Consider the following 8,299-nt stretch of genomic DNA (forward strand, 5'->3'; position numbering starts at 1 on the left):
GGCGGCCCCGGGCCCTGTGCAGGTGACAGCTCACAGCAGCACAGCGAAGAATTGGGACACTCCTGGTCCGTGACCCCGTGGGTCCTGTGGAATAACCGGACACTCAGCTTGGCAGARGCCACCCAGGTGAGCCCCCGCCCACATCCCTGGGGTCCCCCACGCTGATGACAGTGCCATGGGGGCTGCCTGCACCCTGCCACCTCCCCCTGTTTTATTTTCAGTGCAGGACATGCWGTGTCCTGACACTATATTTTTGGGGTCCCAGAGGCAGTGGGGAGGGGASCCCTCAGCAAATCCCCCTTCCCCTCCCGATGCTGAGGGGAACTTTGCTGGTTTGGGGTACCCACCCCGCACCCCTCCCGATTGGGGCGGAAGGGCCCAGCCCACCCCGCGGCCGTTGGGAGTCTCTCCAGTGTTTCCGCCGCGCTGCACCGGGCAGGAAGCGTAGAGGGAACGGGGTGGGGGCCCCGCTCAGTCCAACCCCCCTTTCCCTGACACAATGAGCCCGGGAGGGAGGGACGCTTCCTGCGAGGTGGGCAGGGCATCCCTTCCGACCTCTCCCTCCGGGCACGCGCCAGGGCCAGGCGGGTCCCGACCCCAKCACGGGTCACGGTGCTCCTGAGGGTGCATGGGGAGGGGGCAACTTGGGGCACGGGGTGATCCCCTAACCTCGGCCTGTGGCAGGGGGGGTTCCCCACCAGTCTGAGAGTCCTGCTGGAGCTGGAGGGGATGCGGCTGGTGCTGGAGCTGGAGCAAAACTGGTGAGTCTGTGGTTCCAGGGGAAAGAGCAGGAATGGGAGCGGGATGGGGGTCCTGGACCCATGCAGGTTGGGCGTCGTCCTGGGACCCTGGGCTCTGTCTCTGTCCGTGGTGCACTCAGAGTGGGGATCCCTTATTCCCTGTCTCCTTCCACGGCACTGGTGTGGTGGGGGTCCCAGGGTGCACCGCCAGAAGGGTGGGTTATAGTGGGTCCTCTGTTTCTCCTGGGCTGTGCTCGGGGTTGGGGTGAGGTGCGGGTCTCTGCTGTGGGGTAACATGAGTCTCTGGCAGGGAGCTGGTGCAGGGCACCGGGGCACTGCTCTATTACCTCCCCGATGGCACACAGGTGATCCAGGAGCCCAACCAGCAGGTATGGCCTTGGRCATGGTTGTCACCTGTGGTGTCCCCAAACTGTCCCTGTGCCCCTGGGGGAACCCAGCTTGTGGCAGGATCCTAAACGCCACTCTCTGCTGCAGGAGCACTGCTGCTACCAGGGGACAGTGCAGGGCTTCCCCGGCTCCTGGGCCAACCTCTGTGCCTGCACCGGACTCAGGTGAGCCCACCAGCCTGGTGGCCCGCGAGCCCACTCCCTCTGTGCTGCTGATGGGATGGGCTCCATATCCCAGCTCTTCTGTCCTTCCCCAGTGGCCACCTCTGGTTGTCAGAGACCAGGAGCTACGTACTGGAGCCGGACACCAGCAGCCCCCCGGGACAACCCGTGACGTCCCAAATGCGGGTGGTCCAGCTGCAGCCACAGAGCTGTGGGCAGGGCCCCCGCCCTGGGGCACAGGCAACAGAGCCCCCCTGGCCACAGAGGGTAGGTTACCCAAGGGTCTTGCCCCACAAAGTGTCCCCATATCAGCACTCTGACCCCACTCTGTCCCCAGGGCAAGCGAGCAGCGGCAGAGCAGCGCTTCGTGGAGCTGGTGATGGTGGTGGATCACGCTGCGGTGAGTGCTGGGCAGGATCCCCAGAAGAGGGGCTGCTCTCTCTCCAGCCACCCCTCTGACCTCTCTCCCTGTCCCCCCAGTTCCAGAATTACCCCAGCCTACAGCGTGTTCRCACCCGGGTCCTGGAAATCGCCAACCAGGTGGATGTGGTGAGTCGGGTCTCATCCCAGCCCAGTGCCCAGCTGTGCCCTCACCACTGCAGTGCTGGGGGGCTCTGACCTTTCTGTGCCCCCCCAGTTCTTCCGTCCCCTGGGAGTGCGGGTGGCCCTGCTGGCGGTGGAGGTCTGGAGCGAGGGTGACAAGATCGCAGTGGGCGGCAGTGCCCGGGCCGTGCTGGAGCGATTCCTGCGCTGGCGCCAYGAGGAGCTGCTGCCCCRRCTGCCCCACGACAACGCCCAGCTCCTGACGTGAGTGGGGAACCGGGTGGGGACAGGGGGACGAAGCCACAGCAGCCCCAACCCGCTGTTCTCTCTCCCCAGTGGTGCCCGTTTTGATGATGTCTCAGTGGGGATGTCGACTCAAGCCTCCATGTGTTCCCCCACACGCTCCGGRGGGCTCAGCACGGTCAGTACCTCTGTCCCCTGACCCCGTCCTGCCACCGCCTGCCCCTCCCTGACCTCCTTGTCCCACAGGACCACTCYGTCAGCGTCCTCGTTGTCGCCTCCACCGTGGCCCATCAGCTGGGCCACAACCTGGGCATGCGCCACGACAGCGCCGGGCGCCTCTGTGACTGCAGCGACCTCCGGCACGACCGCGGCTGCATCATGGCACCACCCACGGGGTGAGAACAGCGGGGCTGTGCTTGGAGGGGCTGGGGCCAGACCCCCTCCCCACCTCACAGGCCCCTTCCTGGCTCTGCAGGTTGACACCTGGTTTGAGCTTCAGCAACTGCAGCCGGCAGGACCTGGAGCACAGCCTGCAGCAGGGCCAGGGCTGGTGCCTTTCCAATGTCCCCGAGCCCCAGCTCCTGACYGGGAGCCCCACCTGCGGGAATCACTTCGTGGAGCTGGACGAGGAGTGCGACTGCGGCCTCAGCGTGGTACGGGGGGCTCTGGGCAGGCCTGAAGCCACCTCCTTTCTCCGTGGCTCTGCCCAGGGGTGTCTGGGGCTGGCAGGGTGGTTTCCAGTGCCTGGTGCTGGTGGCACCCACTGACTCCAGCCCCTCCACTGCAGGAATGTACTGATCCCTGCTGTAACAGCAGTTCCTGCCAGCTGATGCCAGGGGCCGTGTGTGCTACCAAGGACGCCTGCTGCCAGGACTGCCAGGTGCGTGGGGATGGGTATCCACACCACAGGCACACCCGACACTACCCATGATGGGCCAGTTCCTCACTCACCCCGTTTATCTGTCCATGTGCCCCTGCAGCTGCGCCRTGCCGGACACATGTGCCGGGAGCTGCTGGGTGAATGTGACCTGCCCGAGTTCTGCGATGGGGTCTCACCACGCTGCCCCCCAGACTCGTTCCTGCAGGATGGGCAGCCCTGCGCCGGAGGGCGGGCACGCTGCTACAGCGGGGCCTGTGCCACCTACGAGGGRCAGTGCCAGCAGCTGCTGGGGCCAGGTATGGCGTGGCTGGRGTGGGGGGCCAGGGGCCAGGTGGGRGTGCTGAGGGTCGCTGTCCCTGCTGCAGGTGCCAGTCCTGTCTCCAGCTCCTGCATGGCCGCCCTGAACGCAAGAGGGGATGAACGTGGGCACTGCGGGCAGCTCCCCAACGGCTCCTATGTCACCTGCGCCCAGCAGTGAGTGATGTCCCCATCCTTTGCCATGTCCCCCTTGCCGTGCCCCCTGCCCTGACCCCTCTGTGCCTGCAGGGACACCAGCTGTGGGATGCTGCAGTGCCAGCGTGGCAGCACTCGTGGGGGCAGACCAGATGGGTCCTGCCAGGGGACCCCCCTGCCCGGGGATGAGGATGTGACTGATGCGGCCATGGTGCTGCCYGGCACCACCTGTGGCCCCGGGAAGGTGAGAAATGCGGCAACAGGGAAGGGATGGGGGGCGATGGGGGCGTTTCTCAGTGCTTACACCCCATCCGCCACAGATGTGCCTCCAGCACCGRTGCCAGGACATCTCCGTGCTGGGTGACCAGCAGTGCCAGAGCAGGTGCCACGGGCACGGGGTGAGTGTGGGGCCAGGGAACGGGTGCTGGCAGTGGGGAGCTGCCCCACAGGGGCTGAGCTCAGCCGGTGTCACCCACCCAGGTGTGCAACAACCACGGGCACTGCCACTGTGAGCGGGGCTGGGCCCCCCCGARCTGCGACAGCCCCGGCGTGGGGGGCAGCCAGGACAGCGGCCCTGCCRGCCTGGAGCGAGGTGAGGGACGAGGCGAGCGCAGAGAATGGGGCTTTGTGCGGGTGTCAGGGCAGGGGGGGGGTTGATGGGCACGGCGGGGGCTGACGTGCTGCTCTCCGCAGGGGGAAGCGCCCTGCCCACGGCCCTGCTGCTGAGCGCGCTGCTGGGGCTGGCGCTGGCWCTGGGGCTGTGCCGCGCCCGCCGCGCCGGCCTGCACAAGCGCCTCTGCCAGCTCGGCAAGGGCACCTCCTGCCAGTACAGGTACCGGGGACGGGGGCGATGTGGGGGGCACGTGGGGAGGATGTGGGGGGCACGGGGAGGGTTGGCATGCTCGCCTCTGCATGTGTGTGCCAAGGCACACAGGTGGCACACGGAAGCCAAGCTCGCCTCTGCATGCGTGTGCTGTGACACACGGGTGACACACACGTCTCTACGCGTGTGCTGTGACAGGCAGGTGGCACATGCACCTCTGCATGTGTGTGCCGTGTCACGCAGATGGCATGCTTGCCTCTGCACGCATGTGCCAAGGCACRCAGGTGGCACGCAGCGCCACGCTCACCTCTGCATGCGTGTGCCGTGACACACAGGTGACACACACACCTCCACACGTGTGTGCTGTGACACACAAATGGCACACGCACCTCTGCATGCGTGGCACATAAATGGCATGCTCAACTTCGCTCTCGTGCGCTGTGACACAGGTGACACCTCTGCATGTGTGCACCATGGCACACAGGTGGCATGCTCAACCCTGCATGCGTGTGCCATGATGGGCACCAGAGCATACATGTGTGTATCAGTGCGGTGCGTGCATGTGCACACACACACGTGTCCCCCGTGGTGGCCGCCCCAGCGCTGTGCACGCGTGTCCCCGCATGGTGACAGTCCTGGTGTGTGTGTGTGTGCACCCCCGGCACAGGTCACAGCCCCGTCATGCACCGTCACCCCACGTCCTCCCGCCGCCGCCCCCCGGCCCCGGGCTGAGCCCCCAACTCTTCTCCCCACAGTGCTGAGACCCGGGTGCGGTTCCTGGGTCCCGGAGCCGCAGACGGCTGGAGCGGGTAACGTCACCGCCGGCGCCCGGGCGTGGGGCTGTCCCCGAGCCGTCCTGCTTCGCAAGGCCTCCGGTGCTGCGCTCTTCCCCTGGCAGCGCCCGCGGGGTGTGGGGCAGCCCCAGGGTGCGGGGTGTCGCATCTTCCAGCGCCGAGGGGTTCGTTTCTCTTGGGCTTCTGCTGGTGTCGGTGTGGCTCGGTCGCCGTGCGGGTTCTCCCAAGTGCCTAAAGCGAGCAGGGTCTCATTCCCACCTCTTCCCTGCAGGATCTCACAGCCAGAGCCCCGCTCGGGCACCAGCCAAGGTCCCCCCGCGCGTCCCCGGCCCCCACAGTGGCGCCAGGCCACGGAGCTGCGGGTCATGCATGGCAGCAAGGTGAGGATGGGGGTGCTGTAGGTTCACTCGGGTCCTGGGGTGCCAGCTCGGCACACCCCATATGTGGGATCCCACTCCTTGGCACCCGGAGCAGCCTGGCACGGTCACTTGGCACTGCTCACTGGGATTGATGCCCGTCCCAGCCAGGGCTGGGTCCCGGAGCCGTGCACTGAGGGGGGGTCTCTGTCTCTGCTTGGCGGGAGGGGGGTCTCCGCATGCTGCATGGCTTGTCCCCCCTCTCCCTCTCTCCGCAGCCGGCTGCCCTGGGYTCGGCCCGGCCCGATCCGCCCTCCCGGCCCCTCCCGCCGGACCCTGTGCCCAAGGTAATGCCCAGGCGGGGTGGGGGGGGTCCCTCAGCCCCCCCTGGACCGGCTGCATGTCTGGCTGCGCTCCAGCTCTCGGGGACTTCTGTGACACGGGTGTCCCCAAAACCCCTCCCGGCCAAGCGGGAGGCTGGTCCCCGTGCCCTTCGCTGTCCCCTCGCTGTCCCCCTGCTGTCTCACTGTCCCTCTCTCTCTGCCCAGGCCCCCCCCTCGGACAGGCCGCCCCCCCCCACACGCCCGCTGCCCGCGGACCCTGTGCTGCTGAGCGYTCAGGTAACGGCAGCAGCACCTGCGTGTGGGGCAGGGGGCCAATTCCCACCCCCCGAGCCCATCGTGACGGAGTTTTGATTCCCCTCCATCTCCTTGCAGCCCCCAGGTCCAGCCAAGCCCCCGCCACCGCAGCGGCCGCTGCCCTCGGACCCACCGGGCACTTCACTGCCCCGCAGCGAGACCCCGCCCGGGCACCCTTATGTCACCGTGATTCCTGCCAGGTGAGCAGGGACGGGCAGGACACGGCTGGGGGGCACAATGAGGGGCTGTAGGGTCTGGGGTGGGGGAATGGGGGAGGCTGTGGGGTCCAGGATGGGGTCCTGCAGAGGCCAGAGGGGAAGGTGGGGAGGGCAGATGGGTTAGCCAGGAGAAATGAGGGGCCAGAATCAGGTGGGAGAGAAGAAAGGAGAGGGTTGGGGTGGGGATCCAGAGCACGGGGCGGGGGGAGCTGTGCCGACCCCACCCTCACCCCATCGCGCTCCCTTCTCTCCCCAGACCCGCCCCGGCCCCGCCAGAGGCCTGAACCGCGGGCCGGGAATGCGCAGCGCTGGATCCGCGGGGAAAGCCGAGCCGCGCCGGGCCCCGCCGCCCGCTTTTCCTCCCGCCACGTCAATAAAAGGGCTGTGAGCCCGCCTCTGCGCTGCCTCCGCCACACCGGCACCGGGCCGCCGCCACCGGCACCATGGGGGGAGCGGGGCGGGACTACAACTCCCAGCAGCCCCCGCGCCGGAAGAGCTCCCGACCGCCGCCGCCCCCTGGCGGGGACTGCGCGCTACTGCACCGGGGGGCGGTGTCCCCAGGGGCCACGTGGGCACGGGGCGGGGCGAGGGGACACGGTGACACGCGTGTGGGCACGTGTGTGTGTAAGAGCTGCTCTATGGGCACGGGAACACGGGTAGGGACTGCTCTGAGCACGGGAAAACGAGCAGAGGCTGCCGTGTGGATGGTGGGCACACGCGTGTGCAAGGGGTGTGCAATGGGTTTGTGCACACGCGTGTGCAAGGGGTGTGCAATGGGTTTGTGCACACGCGTGTGCAAGAGCTGCCTCTTGGGTAGGAGCGTGTATACTGGGGCTACCATTGTCTACAGACACACGCGTGGATGGGGCAGCCACAAACATGGGCACAAGTATGTGCAGGGTCTGCCACACACGTGTGCAAATGTTCAGTCTGTGTGTGTGTAAGAGCGGGCACAGACACGTGTGTGTGTGTGTGTGTGTGTGTGTGTGTGTAAGAGCTGCCCAGTGGACAGAGACATGTCTGTTCAAAAGCTGCCCTGTGTGTGTGGACACACACGTGAAGAGGGGCTGCCATAAACACACGTGTGTGTGTAAGAGCCGACCTGTGTTCGTGAACACGTGTAGGCGGGGGCTGCCATGCACGCGGGCACACGTATGATGGACACACACATGGGCAGGAGCTGCTCTGTGGCACAGGCACACGTGTGTGCAAGGAAGTGCCTTCCAGGCAGGAACACGTGGGCATGAGCTGCCACACACATGGGCACACGTGTGTGCAAGAGCTGCGTGGTGGGCAGGGACATGTTTATGTGCAAAGGCTGCTCTGAACACATGACACACACGTGTTCAGGGGCTGTTCTGTGGCCACATAAATGTGGGCAGAGACTGTCACACACAAGTACATGTATGTGCAAGGGCTGCCCCATCATTTTAGGCAGGTGTGTGTAAGAGCTGTTGGGTCTGCATGGGCACATGTGTGTGTCAGAGCTGTCCTATGTGGTCACGCCAATGTGCAAAAGCTGCCACACACATGGGCACATAYGYRTCCTGTTTGCACATGCACACRCATAGCAGCTGCCCTGGGGGCAGGSACACTCACRGAGAGGGGCTGCCACACACACGGGCACACGCGTGTGCCAGAGCTGCCRTGTAGGCTTGGACACACCTATCACACATGAGCAGGAGCTGTCACACGTGAGCACACGCGTCTACAGGAGCTGCTCTGAGGGTGCAGGCACACACTTGTGCAAGAGTGGGGGAACACGTGGATAGCAGCTGCCATGAACATGGGCACATGTGTGTGCAAAAGCTGCTCATGGGTACTGACACACGTGGGCAGGAACTGCCCGGTGGGCCCAGGCACACGTATGTGCGAGAGCTGCCTGGTGGGCACAAACACATGGGCAGCAGCTGCCATGAACATGGGCACATGTGTGTGCAAAAGCTGCTGTGCTGAGAGCACTTGGGCACACGCGTGTGCAAGAGCTGCTCATGGGCACAGACACACATGGGCAGGAACTGCCTGGTGGGCCCAGGCACACA

General features: G+C 66.0%; 1 protein-coding gene across 1 annotated transcript in view; it reads left to right on the forward strand.

The window, feature by feature from the left end:
* The window catches only part of ADAM15 (ADAM metallopeptidase domain 15), a 7,967-nt gene extending 1,307 nt beyond the window's left edge, over positions 1–6,660 (forward strand). The window contains exons 2-25 of the mRNA XM_057384795.1: positions 23–126; positions 685–761; positions 1,051–1,129; positions 1,236–1,312; positions 1,405–1,576; positions 1,647–1,709; positions 1,790–1,858; positions 1,947–2,116; positions 2,189–2,273; positions 2,342–2,490; positions 2,571–2,748; positions 2,883–2,975; positions 3,076–3,271; positions 3,341–3,449; positions 3,522–3,672; positions 3,749–3,826; positions 3,909–4,020; positions 4,122–4,260; positions 5,007–5,060; positions 5,317–5,425; positions 5,680–5,748; positions 5,950–6,021; positions 6,118–6,239; positions 6,514–6,660. Of these exons, the coding sequence (XP_057240778.1) occupies positions 23–126; positions 685–761; positions 1,051–1,129; positions 1,236–1,312; positions 1,405–1,576; positions 1,647–1,709; positions 1,790–1,858; positions 1,947–2,116; positions 2,189–2,273; positions 2,342–2,490; positions 2,571–2,748; positions 2,883–2,975; positions 3,076–3,271; positions 3,341–3,449; positions 3,522–3,672; positions 3,749–3,826; positions 3,909–4,020; positions 4,122–4,260; positions 5,007–5,060; positions 5,317–5,425; positions 5,680–5,748; positions 5,950–6,021; positions 6,118–6,239; positions 6,514–6,541 (2,555 nt within the window). The 3' untranslated portion in view covers positions 6,542–6,660. The remainder of the gene's footprint in view (positions 1–22; positions 127–684; positions 762–1,050; positions 1,130–1,235; positions 1,313–1,404; positions 1,577–1,646; positions 1,710–1,789; positions 1,859–1,946; positions 2,117–2,188; positions 2,274–2,341; positions 2,491–2,570; positions 2,749–2,882; positions 2,976–3,075; positions 3,272–3,340; positions 3,450–3,521; positions 3,673–3,748; positions 3,827–3,908; positions 4,021–4,121; positions 4,261–5,006; positions 5,061–5,316; positions 5,426–5,679; positions 5,749–5,949; positions 6,022–6,117; positions 6,240–6,513) is intronic.
* Positions 6,661–8,299: the final 1,639 nt, after the last annotated feature.

The sequence above is a fragment of the Malurus melanocephalus genome, unplaced genomic scaffold, assembly GCF_030028575.1.
Source record: "Malurus melanocephalus ecotype Western Australia unplaced genomic scaffold, MMel_1.1 scaffold_746, whole genome shotgun sequence".
Classification (NCBI taxonomy): Eukaryota; Metazoa; Chordata; class Aves; order Passeriformes; family Maluridae; genus Malurus; species Malurus melanocephalus.